We start from the raw sequence: 15,580 nt of genomic DNA, 5'->3' as shown, positions 1-15,580 counted from the left end.
CTATGAACTAAAGATACAAAGATACTTTGTAAATACTCTTTAACAAATACTAGAGTTCACAGGGTACTGGAAAGCACTGAGATTTGTAATGAGCATTACATATGATATGCATGATATTAATATATCAAGGTTCAAGGAGGTACTGCATATATGAAAAAAGGTTAGGGCCAGAAAGATAGGAGCCCTTTAGAAACAGTATTAAGGTATAATGATTGGCCTGAGAGTTGGTGCTAGTTGTGATCTCCAGAGTTTGGAGATCAGAGAAGACCACTCTGGTCCTAAAGGAACTGCTCTTACTCTCAGTAATGTCTGCATTTCTTAGTCCAGGCCAGTGGGAAAGTATTTGAGCTTGGTCGTGCGTTAACCTTTTGTCACCTAAATGAAATATTTCTTCTGTTCTTGAGTGTTTCTTTCTGGCAGAAGAAGAAGAAAAAAAAAAAACTTTTCCTGCTGTTTCTCCATGTGCCTGCTACCTGTTTCACTCAGCTCTCAGTGATGACTTTTTCCCTTCGTGGCATCAAAAAATACCCACATTAATTGAACTATTGTTGGAATCAGCCACCAAAGTTTCATTCCAGTTCCCAGATAAAACTTTGGAAAGAATAATTAGCACTCCTATTCATGATTCAGACCTCTAACTACACTACACACTTTGGTGTCAGATGATAGTTTTGCCCAGGTGTTTTTAAAGTTTCATGTGGAATTGCTGTTATGAATTGGAGCAGTGTCACTTTGTCTTCTTTGTCCCGAGTTTGTGGTATCTTCTCTCTCTAGTTACCTTCTCCTTCACCACACTCAGTTAGTCTTGTGTTTTGCTTCTTGTCTGGAAACACTGGGTTGCCCTGTAACTTCCCTCAAAGTAGTTTTTAGAACCATGATAACTATCCCATACATAATTTTTTACCAAATTATTTTAGATGTGAGATACAGTTTAATTTTAATTATAATATAGATTTCACCCATGAAAATTGTTCTGTTTGGCAATTTTTCTTATTTTTTTTTTCATTTTCCTCAAATTAGATGGCAGTATTTATATTCTGCATAGCATACTCATTGTTTTACTTTTAGTACAGAAGCATTTTTCTCAAGGAAAACTACCTTGAAGAAATACTGAGTTCTCTTTTAGCTTAATACACAGGTAGTACAGAACTACATATTAGTTGGACATTCCATAGGGACTCTTTGGTTTTTTAAAGTGAAAATTACTCATGCAAATCCCATTAACCAAACAAATAGAACCATTTGATGATTCTACAGGTCAAAGTTTATGTATGGAATTGTCCACTATGTTTCAATTTATAGGTTGTCTATTTCATATTATTTTTTTGGGTAGATTTCAAGATTTATAGAGAAGATACTGCAATTTAAACAGAACACCTTACATACCAAAACCTTAAACAAATTAAAGTTGGAAAGCTGTTTTCAAATATTTTAGCTATTCCATGTATAGAATAAAATTCTGTTTTATCCTTTTCTGTCCTTGCTCCTTTTTCTTCCTATTTCTAGCAAATTGATGTAGTTTAGTGTTTGGCTCACCTACTTCTCCTTCATCACTTAAATACTGTGACCTTGGGTTTTATGTTGTTTAAGGTTGAGCTTAAAGGACTTTGGTTACTACTTTAAAAAAATCTCCTGGTATCATGAATTAAGATATACGGTTTTTTAAGCTACTGGTTATTTGTCATACTACTCCTAAAAATTTGCCCCAATGTGGATTAATTTTTTAAAAACTTCTGGTACTTTTAAGATATGATCAGTATACCCTCTGCTTATTAATGAGGGGGAGAGCACAGATAAGTTAATCTTTATTCTTCCTTGATAACCAGTTTGTTTTGTATTTGTTGTTTAAAAGTAATAACAAAGGAGTGCAGAAAAATGCATAGCCTTAAAAATATTGCTATTTCAAAGGTATCATTTGTCATTAAAGATTGTTTTAACATCACACACAACTTGTTCACTGGGCTATTCATTTGAAGAGTTTGTTTCTTGGTATATTTTTTCTTGCCTATTCAGATAACAAGCGGTATTTTAGGATTTAAAAATATTCCATTTAAGCCAGAGTTAATTTTGACAGCCTCAATATTCTGTATGTAATTATGATTTGTTTTCTTAGATTTTGTATTTTAAGCTTATAAATGTATTCTGATTTCAAAAGTATAATGTCTTACAGTTTCATTTTATAAGTATAATTTTAATACTCTGAACATACTCTTAGTGGAAAAGTTAAGATCCTTTTTTGAAGTGTTCGGCAGTCCAGAATATTAGGAGCTTTAAAATAGGGTCAGGCATGAACACACGTGGTGAACATTATTAACTCTAACCCGTTGGTAATCTCAAACAACTTGAGATTGCATTTGAACTATACTCATGCATGACTTCTCTTAGCGCCTTAAGACACCCAGATCTCTAGGGCCTTCTGTGTAAGTGCTCACTTCCTCCTTTGGTGGCAGTCCACACTTGTTCCCAGGTCACCCAACTTTCCCACACTTGGGTTTTCAACTGGGGATAGAATAGTGAGGATAGAATAGTGGGGATAGAACAGATAGCTTAGCTCTGTGTTCTTAGCTCTTAGGACTGTGCTGCATCTTTCTCATGCCTAAATTAATCTTCATTTTGGGCCTGAGTGGGTTTAATTCCCATTGGCACTAGGGCATTGCCAGTGGCCACTGTACCACTCACAGTTGAATGGTATACCTCAGCCCCACCTTTCTGGGTCAGATGTTTAGGGACATGCCTTACCTTCTGGCAGTTCTCAGGTAGGTGATTCCTTCATAAGAGAACATTAATGAAATTTGAATTGTAAGGCTGATCCACAATTTATAAAAAGGAAATTTTCTCTTTATGATTTAACTTTATATAATATTCTCTACTTAGAGTGGATCAAGTCTAAAGTTGCATACTTTTGGGGGAAAACATGTATTTTGTTCTCTTATGATAAGCTTGCTATTTAAAAAAACAAGGAATTGCTTAAAGGCATTGTTTCTGATTGAGTTCCTCTTTATTAAAATTGAAATTTTTATAGTTAACCTATCTAATTTCAATTGAATGTAGTATCAAACAGTCTAACCAGTGATCTGTTGGTGTGATGAGCTAATGGCAAATAAAGTCTTTGCATACACGTTTATAATCATTTGGAAATCTCATGTTAGGAAGAGTCCTTTGAGTACAACTGTAGACTGGTAGTAGAGTAGAAATTGCATATGAAATGCATGGCCTCTAATTTTTTTTCCTATTTAAACCTTCCCCTCCTTTGTTAAATAGCATAATGTTATTTCCCAAAAGTGGCACTTTGTTTCACTGCATTCAAATTAAATTGAGTTTTCCTCAAAATTTTTTTAGGTGAGTACCCAGAATATGAAGATGGGTGGGCTGCCGCGTACAACACCTCCAACACAGAAGCCCCCCAGCCCCCCTCTGTCAGGCAAAGGGACACTTGGGTGAGTATGTAACTAAGTGGTGATTGCAAACCATTTCATGGCCTGTGTGAAAACTAAACACTATATGTATGTTTACACTATTTTTAAATATTTGAAAAGAGAATATTTTCTTCCTAAGATTATCCATTTTGTGTGTAACTTTCCCAAAAGGAAAACATCTTTTACACTTTAAATTATACCTGGGAGACATCTCTCTACTTTAAAAAATACTCTGTTTAGAAATTAATTTTCTAATAAATTTTAAATGAGGTAAAGTCCAAGCCTAAGTTCATGGCTTATTATAAATTGCACTCTCATTGCTATTCAAAAACTTTTTAGTCTTTTGCATTATAATTGACTCTTCTTATTCTGACTAGTCTTCTGAAGAAAATACTGTGCAGATTACCGAATTCTGTGTATCTTGTTTTTTTATGAGAAATTATGAGCTTTCATTCCGTCTACAGACTTGGGCTCCAGATTTGACATAAATGGTCAATTAACAGAAAAACTTGACCTTGTTTCTTTTATAGCATCTTAATACAAAAACTTGGTTTATCACGATCAAGGCTTGTGATCAGTTGGGCATAATATTGCCCAGAAGTTGGGTGACTAAACTCGTGGTCCTGCTCTGTCCTGATGTGTGGTCTTGCATAGTAAGCCTCTTAGCAATTCAGTTTTTTCATCTGTAAAAGGGGGTAATATTTGTCCTCTGTCAACTTTTCAGGGTCACTGTACCATGAATTGGATTTTTTAAAAAAAATGTGTAAGACAAAGACAAAATGCCTTTATTACCATTGGCTTTGTGATATATGCTTAACAGTTTTTAATTGGAAATCTTGTTTTTTGGCCCCCTCACCAAAAAGCAAACAAGAAAACCAGACCAAAAAACCCAGCAACCTAATCAATCAAAGCAAGATAATGTTGGAGGAGTAATTAAAATTAGGGCAGTGGAAAAAAAAAGAATAAAATCAGATTTCTGGCTAGAAATAGGGTGATTTTATTTGGGGAGGACAAAAAAAAATTCTGCTTAGGTTAGAAAGGAAAGCTCTACTAGCTTAAATAAGATGTAAGCTTCAGAGTAGAATGTAGATGTCATGGTATGTCATAATTGTACAGGGCAAGAGTAGAGATCAGGTCAAGAGGGAGTATTTGTTTTATTTTCCTGCGAAATGTCTGTATTTCTGTCATGTATAGTTTCTAATGGATTTTATTAGGTTTTGAATCAAGATTGTTGGCAAGGTAATCCTAGTAAAATAAAAATATCCATTGCTCCCCAATTTTACAGATTCACTTGTACACTCGTATTTGTTTTCCTTGTGTATTAGCAAGGGCTCTGCGGGATCCCTGGAGGCCAGGGGGGCCGAGCACCACCAGCCACTTGATGGCCACAGCCCGGCTGCTTCACAGTCTTGGCTCGGCCGCCGTATTTCGTCCTCTCTCCCTAGTTCTTTACCTTGTTTTTATCATTGTCTTCACTGTATGGGCTTCCCTGGTGGCTGAGCTGGTAAAGAATCCACCTGCAATGAGGCAGACCTGGGTTCATTCCCTGGGTTGGGAAGGTCCCTGGAGAAGGGAAAGGCTACCCACTCCAAGTATTCTGGCCTGGGGAATTCCGTGGGCTGTATATATAGTCCATGGGGTCACAAAGAGTCGGACACAACTGAGCAACTTTCCCTTCACTGTGTAGTTCTTAGTCAGCAAAGTTTTTGTTCTGTTCCCTTGGATGACACAAGAGCATTTTTATTGTCTGGAGAAAATTGTTTGGAAATCCGTCAGTTTCCTATTTATGGTGTTTTATATGTACGTCATAATTTCAGAGATGCCTAAACTTCTTTATAATGTTTTAAACTCAAGGCCCTGACATTCCTTTTTTTTTTTTTTTGACCCAATATCTTATCTACTGCCCCTTCTTTATTTTTAATAATGTGTATATTTGTTTATGCAAGAGGATTTTGAGAGTAGTAGACAGGGTCATGGCAGAGTAATCTCATCCAGAATCAGTGAGCCAAAACTTGAATGGATGAGAGAGAAGAATATTTAAAGGAACCTTGGGAGCTTTTGAGGAAGTGAATTATTGAGAAATACAGAAGTCAGGTGAGCATCATCATTTTAAGGGAAAAAAACTCTTTAATTTTCATATCTTGAGATCCCATTAAAGATCAGAATCTCATCTACACAATATCAATTTCATGTCAGTTGAGTGTTAATCATAGCCATAAAGATGGAAACTTAAAGATGAGAATTAGCTTAATAATTACTGGTGTACCAGTGTGCATCCTATTTCCTATATTTCCTTTCTTGGTCGTCATTCTTTTAAGAAGAAAGTTTGAGAAAAAGAGAAGTATGCTAATGAAATACAGTCTGTTCTGTACTTCAAAGTAAATAAGGTAGAAAGACTTAGGTGATCTGTTTTTTTTCTTCTCTCTTTTAAATGTTGAGCTCTGAGGAGGGTAAGAGGTAAGAGCGATCATGGTGAAAGGTTAAGGAGGATGTGAAGTGAGAATATAAGGAGAGGAGATTAAATTATGTATTTCTGTGTGTGGATGTAGTTTTATTTCTATGTACTTATTACATAGAAAGAGAAATGAGTTGTTAATGGTTGCTGTTGATCATCAATGTGGGGGTTGTGGAGCCAGACTCTGTAGATTTATTTACCCTACCTTTGATTATTTTTGGTTAGGGAGAGAGTGGTGAGGAAGATAATTAGTGCGTTTGTGAAGTGCAGTTGGAAGAATTTAACATGACAGTAAACAAATTTGAACTCATCTAAGAAGAGAGTCTGGGAAGCATTGGCTTACCTTGGGGAGAAACTTCATGCTCTCAAAATGAATGAACAAAATTAGTGTAGGGAAATGAGGTCAAAGACTAAAAAAAATAACAATACGCATCAAAGCCCTAATGGTGGAGAAGTGATACTTAAGGGAAGATGGAAATTGGTAGCTGGGTTTTATTAGAACACATTTTACTACCTCTAAGTACAAGTTGTATTTCACTACTGGCAGCTCTGAATTTCTTGTGCCGAGACTTGCTAACCACACGATACATACGCTCTTCTTTTTGTAGGCGGCACTCCCCCTATCGCACACTGGAGCCAGTGCGTCCTCCAGTGGTACCAAATGATTACGTACCTAGCCCAACCCGTAACATGGCTCCCTCGCAGCAGAGCCCTGTGAGGACAGCTTCTGTGAATCAGAGAAATCGAACTTACAGGTATTTTCTCTACCTCAGTGCAAAGTGGGATGGTCACAGCACCATAATTTGTTCAGATAACTTCAGCTAAATCTCTCTCATTTTCCAAGCACTAAGTTCTTTTCCTCACACTACTCCCCCAAACCTCATCTAATTCCACCTCTCTCTCCTCATGTTCTGATGCAACTTTGAGCAGCCAGGAAGTTGAAAAAGAACAGACATCTCAAAGTGCAAACTTTTCTGCAAGACTGATAGTTAGAGTTGACCTGAAAAAGAAAATCACTGACCAGATACGGGGAATTTCAAGTTGTTTTTTGGTGGTACTTTACAGATGAAAAACCATATGCAATAAAACATTAATATGGCATAATATGTCATGATATCATTACAGATAAAATTGGACAAATAATTTGTTTAGGAAAACTGTTTTTTATTATAAAAGCTATTTCTTCAGACAGCCATTAAACTGGAATAAAAGAAAGTAATATTATTTTCATGTGTTGAGCCCCATCATTTATCCCTTATATTTATGGAGAATTTTTGTTTTTCTCAATTTCTTTAGTATATGTTTATTAAAAGGTGGCCAAAAAAAAAGGTGGCCAAAACAAGTTTCTTGAACTCAACTTTTTTCCCTTCCTTTATAAAGAAATTCATCTCTGAAATGGAGGGCTTTTGAATTCCCATCTAGTAGCTATATTCATTTCAGAACATTCTGGAAAATGCTGGTGATGTCTTTCTGTGCATGGACGCTCATGTTTCGGTGACTCTTATTTCTGTAGCAGCAGCGGGAGCAGTGGGGGAAGCCACCCGAGCAGTCGGAGCAGCAGTCGGGAGAACAGTGGAAGTGGGAGTGTGGGGGTCCCCATCGCCGTTCCCACCCCCTCTCCTCCCAGCGTCTTTCCAGGTAAAGCATGAACTGTGCTTCGTCTTCACCTGTCCTTGCTGAGTTTGTCCTTGCAGTTTCTAATGTAATTACACTGAGCTTTCCTCATAATCATGATTTTTTTTTCTCTTGAAGACCCTGTAAATGTTGAGAAATCTTTCTGCATTTTGCTATTTTTAACCACATTATTTGTCAGTTTATGTCCACTTACTTCTCTGTGATTTGCTGCTGGGTCTTGGTTGGCGCTTAGAGGTTGCACCCTGGAATGGGTGACGCATTTAACTGCAGCGGGTGTAAGGACAGTGCATGCCTTTGGATGGAGTGCAGCGTCAGTGTGAGGAACCATGTCGGTAACAGGATTGGGCAGATATCATTTCAACAGTTCAACCTAGTGGACTCTTGGAACTTGAGTTGCTGAGACTCTATCCTCTTTTCTCTGAAACAGAAAAATGTACTCGTTTCATCTGAGGATACGAAACTTAGTTTTAAATACCCGACACAGAAGACACAAGGATAGAAAATTACATTTTTAATTTACTTATTATAACAAAGAGACAATATCTTTTAAAAAAATCATGAAAAAGAGGTTTGTATTTCTCTAAATCCTTTTTACCTGATGAGATTTTTATGTCTGGAATGTTTATTTTCTGATTTGTATGATTCAGAGTGGAATACTGTTGTTTTCCAGTGTTATGTTTAGCTTTGTGTACTATTTCCCGAATGTTATGTTAAAAACAACAACATAAAGGGTCACTTTTCTTCCAGTGTGTTGGCTCTCAGGTAAAAAGGAATGCTTTTAATGAATTGATAACTCTGGGCATTATCCTTAGCATCTTGAATTACTTGCTGTAAACCTAATAACCCTTTACCATAGCTTCACTCTCTTTATTTTTTAGCCCTCCCCTTTATCCCCTGGTACTGACGAGCACTGCGCGTCTAACCCTAAGTTCCTGGCGCCTGTGCACACCCCGCCTCCGGCACCGCCGCTAACGCCGCCTCTCGCTCCTCTCTGCCCGCAGCCCCCGCTGGCTCTGCCGCTCCTCCTCCCCTTCCTGCCGCTCCCGCGTCCGCCCCCACCCCGCTCGGCCCTGCCGCCGCCCCTCCTTCCGCGGCCCCAGACGCCGCCGCTGGGGGCGCCCAGACCCTTGCCGATGGCTTCACTTCTCCAACTCCCCCTGTTGTTTCCTCCACTCCCCCGACAGGTGAGTATTGGCTTATTCCTTGCAGGCCGACTCAGTCGTCTGGCTCTGGCTCCTCTTAACTTGGAACTCTGGCTTCATGTTTTTGGTCTGTGCTTTGTATAAAAAAACACATCTGCAGAATAATACACCAACTGGAAAGTGGCTCATGACCTAAGAGTAGCATCAGCTGAGGAAATCAGGGTCAAGTTTATCATCTTTCTAATGTGTTTGTGCCGAGTAGTTCAGCTGTGTCTGGCTCTTTTGCGTGGAGGGTAGCCCCGCCAGGCTCCCCTGTCCATGGCATTTCCCAGGCAAGAATACTGGAGTGGGTTGCCGTTTCCTTCTCCAGGGGATCTTCCCGAAGCAGGGATTGAACCCACCTGCATTAGCAGTTGGGTTCTTCACCGCTGAAGCACTTTGGAAGTCCAGTTAATAAAGCACTTCGTAGAATGTGTGTGTTGTGCTGCTGCTGTATCTAGATGTTTAATGTTTTAAAATGTTTGCATGTTTTAAAAGACATTTTAAAAAATTCATTTTAATTCACCCGTTTTGGATGGTGTATTATGGCTTAGTTTCTGTACCAGCACTTTTTAAGAAAAGCATTCTGTACTGGGTGTATTTAAAGCTGAGCTGTCCTTTTGATCCACATACAGCTCTGTTAGGCCACATGCTAGTTAAATGTAGAAGCCCTGTTACGCTCCTATGTTGGTGGAGTAAGGAACATGTCTTGAAATCTGCTGTAGGTCTAGAAAGGACGAATCATCCCCACCTAGAGTCAGCATTATAATTTAATAACAGGGCTGGTTCCTAGTCTGCATTGAGTAATATCTGTTGTATGAGTGAACAATAAGTTTTTTTAAACAAAAAGCATAATTAATGCCTTAATAACAATTTATATAATCTCTTTACTGTTTTTGAATTTCCAGATACTTTTTTCTTTTTATTAAGGTATAATTTATGTACAGTAAAACTCACCCTTTCTAGTGACTTCTTTGAGCTTTGACAAATGCACACAGTGATACAGCCACAGCTACAGTGAAGGTGCACGACAGCCCTGTCGTCCCCAGATTTCTCCATGCCCCTCTGCACTCAGTCCTTCCGTTTTACTCATTTCACTCTTGGCTGCTGGCAAGCTCTGTATCTGTTTTTTTTTTTTTTTTCCCCTCTAAAGTTTTGCCTTTGTAGTAATATCACAAATGGAAGCATATGTAATGTAATCTTTTGAGTCTGGCTTTTTGGCACAGTGCATTTGAGATTTATCCATTATTACATGTTTTGTTATTTTGTTCCTTTTTTATCACTGAGTAGTGTTCTATTGAATGGATTTACCAGTTTGTTTACCATTTTCCCAATTGAGGGACATTTGGATTATTTACAGTTTTAGGTGATTATGAATAAAACTGCCAAGTATATTCGTACACAGACTTGTGTGTGAGCACAGGCTTTCATTTCATTTGGGTAAAAGACTTAGGGATTAGGGTTACTGGGCTGTATGGTAAATGAATGCTTAACTTTATAAAAAATTGGATAGCTGTTTTCCAAAGTGACTGTATAGTTTTGCACACCCACCAGCAGTGTGTAAGACTTCCAGTCACTCTGCACACTTGTTAGTGCAGGGTGCTGGCATAACGGCCTCCCTGGTGGCTCAGATAGTGAAGAATGTGCCTGCAGTGCAGGAGCTCTGGGTTCAGTCCCTGTGTCGGGAGGGTCCCCTGGAGAAGGGAATGGCTACTTACTCCAGTACTCTTGCCTGGAGAATTCCATGGACAGACGAGCCTGGCGGACTGTGTAATTGTCATTACATATATATATTTCTTTTTTTTTAAGTCAGCCATCCTAATAGGCGTATAATAGTTTCTCGTGTGGTTTTGATTGACATTTCCCCAGTGAATGATGATGTAGAACATCTTTTCATGTGCTCATTTGCCATCTGTGTATCTTCTTTGGTGAAATGTCTGTTCAAATGTTTTTGCTTCCCTCCCACACCTTTTTAATTGGTTTGTTTGTTTTCTCATTGAATTCTTATATATTCTGAATATGTCAGATTAATTTTGTGGTTCGCAAATGTTTTCTTCCATTTTGTGACTTACTTTTTCCTTCTCTTAGTGGTATCTTTTAAAGAGCAGCTCTTTATTTTGGTTAGGTCCAGTTCATTGCTTTTTTTTCCTTTTGTGTATTGTGCTTTTGATGTTGTGTTTACAGACTCTTTACATAAGGTCAAAAAGATCTTTGTCTTATTTTCTTCTAGAAGTTTTTAGTCTTAGGTTTTTATAGTTAGGGCTGTGGTAATTGAACTATAGTTTTGTTTTTCAACTCAAAGTAGAATAAATGCCCTTGTTAATGGTTTGAATAGAATCTTTATTATGTAATGTCTTTGGATCACTGAGGGCTTATAACATGGGAGATTTTAGGTTGAATCTAACTATAAGAAATTCATAATGGTGTTTTCAGAGTTTTTAACTCAGTGATTCTAGGTTTGTATTAGGATGTTACAGATTGATTCCTAAAATGCCAGTAATGTGTATCTGGTGATTCAAATGACAGAATATACCTTCTTATAATTGTTTAATAGTTTACATGCTTTTACATTTTTACCATGGCTATGTAAACTTGACAGTGGATTACGTTTAAGCTCGACTACTCAAGATTTTTATACAACAGAATTGAGTTTTAGGTTTTGATACTGTCATATATATGAAGAGTAAACCCTGTAGCAGCTCTTGAGTGCTTTTATAACATTCTTCATATGAGTATCCATATGAATCCAAGTTTGATCAATCTTATAGCTCCTGTAGATCAGTTTTAGGCATGTAAAACCATTTGACAGTCATGGAAAAGATGAATTGTCGGATTTTTCTCTTATCGCCTCTTCCCTCCAGTCCTCCCTCATCTCTTCTTCTTTTCTTTCCCCTCCCTCCGCCTTTGATTCCCTCACCTTTCTCTTGCCTCCTCCTCTCCCCTCCTCTTCTCTCCCCTCCCCTCCCTTCTTCTCTTCTCTTGCCCTGCTCCCTCATGGGTGCTCCAGGACTTGATCTGTCTGTGTAGTAGGCCCTTAGCTAATGATTTTAAGTTGGAGCGCAATCAAGATAAAATTTAAGAACTTGATTGCATTAGGCGATTGGATGGATTAGGAAAGAGTGTCTTCTGTTTGCATTAGTTGTTGAAGTACTCTGAGCAAAATGTAGTGAAATTGCTGATACATATGAACAAGTTCCAGGATGATACTAAAATTAGATATATTTTGATACACATTTTGTGTCTTAGCTATTTTTGATAACTAAATTTTCTAAACTCTAATTTTAGAGAAGGATATTTTTGATTGAAAAATGTGATTCAGAATTATGTCACTTGACCTTTTGCTGAAATATTTTATGATTTCCTTTAAACAAATTGGCTTGCTACTTTAAAATTACTATTATTATTATTTTGGAATAAGACTGTGTGTCAAACATTTTTTCTTTTGCTTTCCTAAATGTTATTCTTACCTCGTTAAACTTAGTTTCTGGTGTTTAATTGCTGGTGTTTGCAGAGGAAGTGAGCCATAAATTTTAATTGTGATGATTGTGAAACCCTGTCAAACTACTAATTTAATAAACTCATAATATTGATTAGTAGTGTATTTAGATATAGCTTTTCCAAACCTAACCATAATTTTATTTACCTACTTTCCTGTTTCTGCACTTTGATATACTGTCAACTGAGCATTAACTGTCAGTTTGCATTAATATTTGTCAGATGGCAGTTAACTAAATATTTTTATTTTTTAATAATCTTGGTGAGATTCAAGCATTCTACCTAAAGTGTTTTATTGTCTGAGATAATTTTAATGACAAATGTGTGTTCTGTCTCTTTTCCAGGTCACCCTGTTCAGTTCTACAGCATGAATAGACCTGCCGCTCGCCACACTCCCCCAACCATAGGGGGCTCCTTGCCCTATAGACGCCCTCCTTCCATCACTTCACAAACAAGCCTTCAGACTCAGATGAACGGAGGACCTTTTTATAGCCAGAACCCAGGTTAGACTTTCTTTTGCAGCTTATGGAATGTATCTAATTTAAAAATCTTCAATTACCGAGAAAAAAATCTTTAATTGCAAATGACTGGTATATAGTAGATGATTAATGTTATTTGTTGAATGAGTGGAAGAATGAATACAGGTTGCCGATACTGTATCTACCAGTTTTTTTGAAAAATCAACATATGGTTTCCATATAGAGTTTTAAAACTTAATTTTTCTGAATAGAATATTTTTGAATGTGAATGCAAGTGATTATTTGTTTTTTTAATTAATACTGTGGTGATCAGTGTTTCCTTCTTATTTAGTTAGATATCCTTGCTATATGAATAGCAATTAATGAAATTTGAGCATACATGAACAGGGTTTATAAGTAGCAAAGGAAAAGGGAAATATTTTTTGAAACTGCTTTGTGGTGGGCATTTACACTGTCTTCTTCAGTTCTGCTACTGAACCTCTGATGGAACAACTGCACCTTAAACAGATTGATCCAGATGTAACAGTCATCTTCCAGTTGCATCATGTGTACAGAAGAACTAAAATAGCACGTATTTAATACTTAACACTCATTTGTTTTGCTTCTTCCCCAGAGAGGGTAAGAGCAAATATTATTCTCTGTGACTGCTGTGGACATGTTATGTGAACTTGGTGTGTTTTTCTGGATTTTTGCCAAGAGACCAGTAAGCCCATGTGTGATCACCTCTAGTATTATTCCATTTTGGATAAGCCCTGCATTGTACGGAGCTAAAATCTGTCTACGTTATGATGAAACCTTGTTATATCCTTTGGAGTCTTACAGAACAAATTTGATCTTCCTGTTACATAAATGGAGGTTAAAGAATACTTTTTTGTTTTTTACCTCATTTGATTCTTATAATCATGTGATCATTTTCATCTGTATTTTACAAGTGAGGAAACAGACTAAGATAGTAGTCAAGTTAGGATTTGAATTTAGGTCATCTGACTCTTAAGTTTCCTGTTATTTCCTGGTGGTTCAGAGATTAAAGCATCTGGGTCGGGAAGTTCCCCTGGAGAAGGAGATGGCAACCCACTCCAGTATTCTTGACTGGAGAATTCCATGGACAGAGGAACCTGGTGGGCTACAGTCCACAGGGTCGCAAAGAGTTGGACAGACTGAGCGACTTAACTAATCCTACTTTTAAGATTAAAAAAAATCTTTCTTTTATCCTCCCAACAGTAGGAGGGGGGAAAGGAGGGTGCCCACATTGTAATGTAAAAAGCTGTAAACAGTTTTTCATCTGTTTCATCCTGGCAATAATGCTTGGTAGCTACTTGTTGAATGTGGAATGAATCCCTTGTTATTCAGATCCTCTCATTGTTTTGGGTCCCTCTTGTAAATTAAATGCCACATTTATAGTCTAATCAGTGCACAGAGGAGCTTGGCAGTCTACAGTCCACAGGGTCACAAAGAGACACAAGTGACACTTAAATAGACATGTTTTTAAAAAAAATTTTACATTAGATTATTTTGAGAAACATGCATGTGCATTTTTAATGAGTCTTTTTGTGTGTGTGTGTAATAAAGTTTTATTAAAGTATAAAGGAGATAGAGAAAGCTTCTGACATAGGCATCAGAAGGGGGCAGAAAGAGTGCCCCCTTGCTAGTGTTAGCAATGGAGTTATATACTCTCCAGTGAATCCAAAGAATGTCTGGAGATTGTAAAGACCTCACCAGACCCACTGCCATAATTTACATTTTAAGATAACAGAGTTGGCCAGAGGGTTTAATCCAAAGATTGTCCTCAGGCAGGATACATCCTTGTAAAGACCAGACCCACTCCCATAATTTACATTTTAAGATAACAGAATTAGCCAGAGGGTTTGATCCAAAGACAGTCCTCAGGCAGGATACATTATTGTTATATAATCCTAAGGAATGTAGAGGAAAAAAAGTAAAAAAGTTTGTCCTTTCTTCCTCCTTGAATATCCCAGATCTCTCTCTCCTTGGGGACCCCTAGACTTCTTATCAACCTGCCTAGGAAATGACTCTCTCATTCCCCCCTTTTCTTTTAGGAGAATTATGTTGCCTAGGGAAAAGGGGCATCGTTCTCATTCCATAACTGCTTCCGAGCTGACAAGGGGCGTTGTCCCTAAATTGGTGAGGCAACATATTCTCCTAATCCTCATAGTGAGGATGTCTGATCCAGGCGCTCCAAGTAATAGTTGGAGGAGGCTGTGGCACTCATAGGAGCTCGGACAACTATTTGTAAATTAAAAGCTTTTAGACGGTTAGAAAACCCCGTTATACAGTTACAGATGTAAGGCAAAATAGTCATTAAACCAAGTTAAAATCAAAATGAAAAGTCACATTATGTCCATAGTTACATCAGTTCATCTTAATGTTGTTAGATGTCATCAGCTTAAGAAGAGGCATCACATGCGATTGTTGAAGGTATTTGCAGACTTGGAGGAAGTCCTTTCCTTGAAGTGGAGACGTCCACCATGGAATGCCTTTCACGGATGAAGAAGGGAGTGGTTCACAGACCCAGCAGTTAGACTGATTGTGGAATGCAGCATAGAAGTGAGCCCAGGACAGGAAGTCATTGTCTTGAGGATCTAACGGCAGACTCAGGATTTCTGGAGTCAGCAGAAGTAGGCTCACATAGATTATCAGACCCATTGGCTCTTGGGTGGTGGTTGGTTTCAGTGTATGTATGGAGGCTTTTGGATGGTCTCTTATTACTTAATATTCCGTGTAGTCAGGAGTTTTCTGGTATTCTCAGGTTTTGGGCTTAAGTCTCCTGCCTCTGGATTTCAGTTTTATTCTTCCAGTAGTCTCAAGACTCCTCCAACTATACAGCACCGTGACTGTCCAGGAGTCTCCAGCGGAGGTGTGGGTTGGTGGCGGCCTGCTGCAGGGTCGGGGGCTCTCTTT

The 15,580-nt window shown here is 38.0% G+C and overlaps 1 protein-coding gene across 16 annotated transcripts in view; it reads left to right on the top strand.

The window, feature by feature from the left end:
• Positions 1-15,580, top strand: part of ABI2 (abl interactor 2) — a 104,129-nt gene that overhangs the window by 64,806 nt on the left and 23,743 nt on the right. For 5 of the 16 annotated variants that reach the window (XM_065930771.1, XM_065930760.1, XM_065930768.1 and 2 more), the window contains exons 4-7: positions 3,340-3,437; positions 6,480-6,626; positions 7,385-7,509; positions 12,527-12,685. In XM_065930771.1, the coding sequence (XP_065786843.1) occupies positions 3,340-3,437; positions 6,480-6,626; positions 7,385-7,509; positions 12,527-12,685 (529 nt within the window). Of the gene's footprint in view, positions 1-3,339; positions 3,438-6,479; positions 6,627-7,384; positions 7,510-8,507; positions 8,691-12,526; positions 12,686-15,580 lie in introns of all 16 variants that reach the window. The other 11 variants (XM_065930772.1, XM_065930769.1, XM_065930762.1 and 8 more) reach the window with 4 other exon arrangements.

This window comes from Muntiacus reevesi, chromosome 3 (assembly GCF_963930625.1).
Source record: "Muntiacus reevesi chromosome 3, mMunRee1.1, whole genome shotgun sequence".
In the NCBI taxonomy this organism is placed as follows: Eukaryota; Metazoa; Chordata; class Mammalia; order Artiodactyla; family Cervidae; genus Muntiacus; species Muntiacus reevesi.
This window is presented reverse-complemented; position numbering and strand designations above follow the sequence as displayed.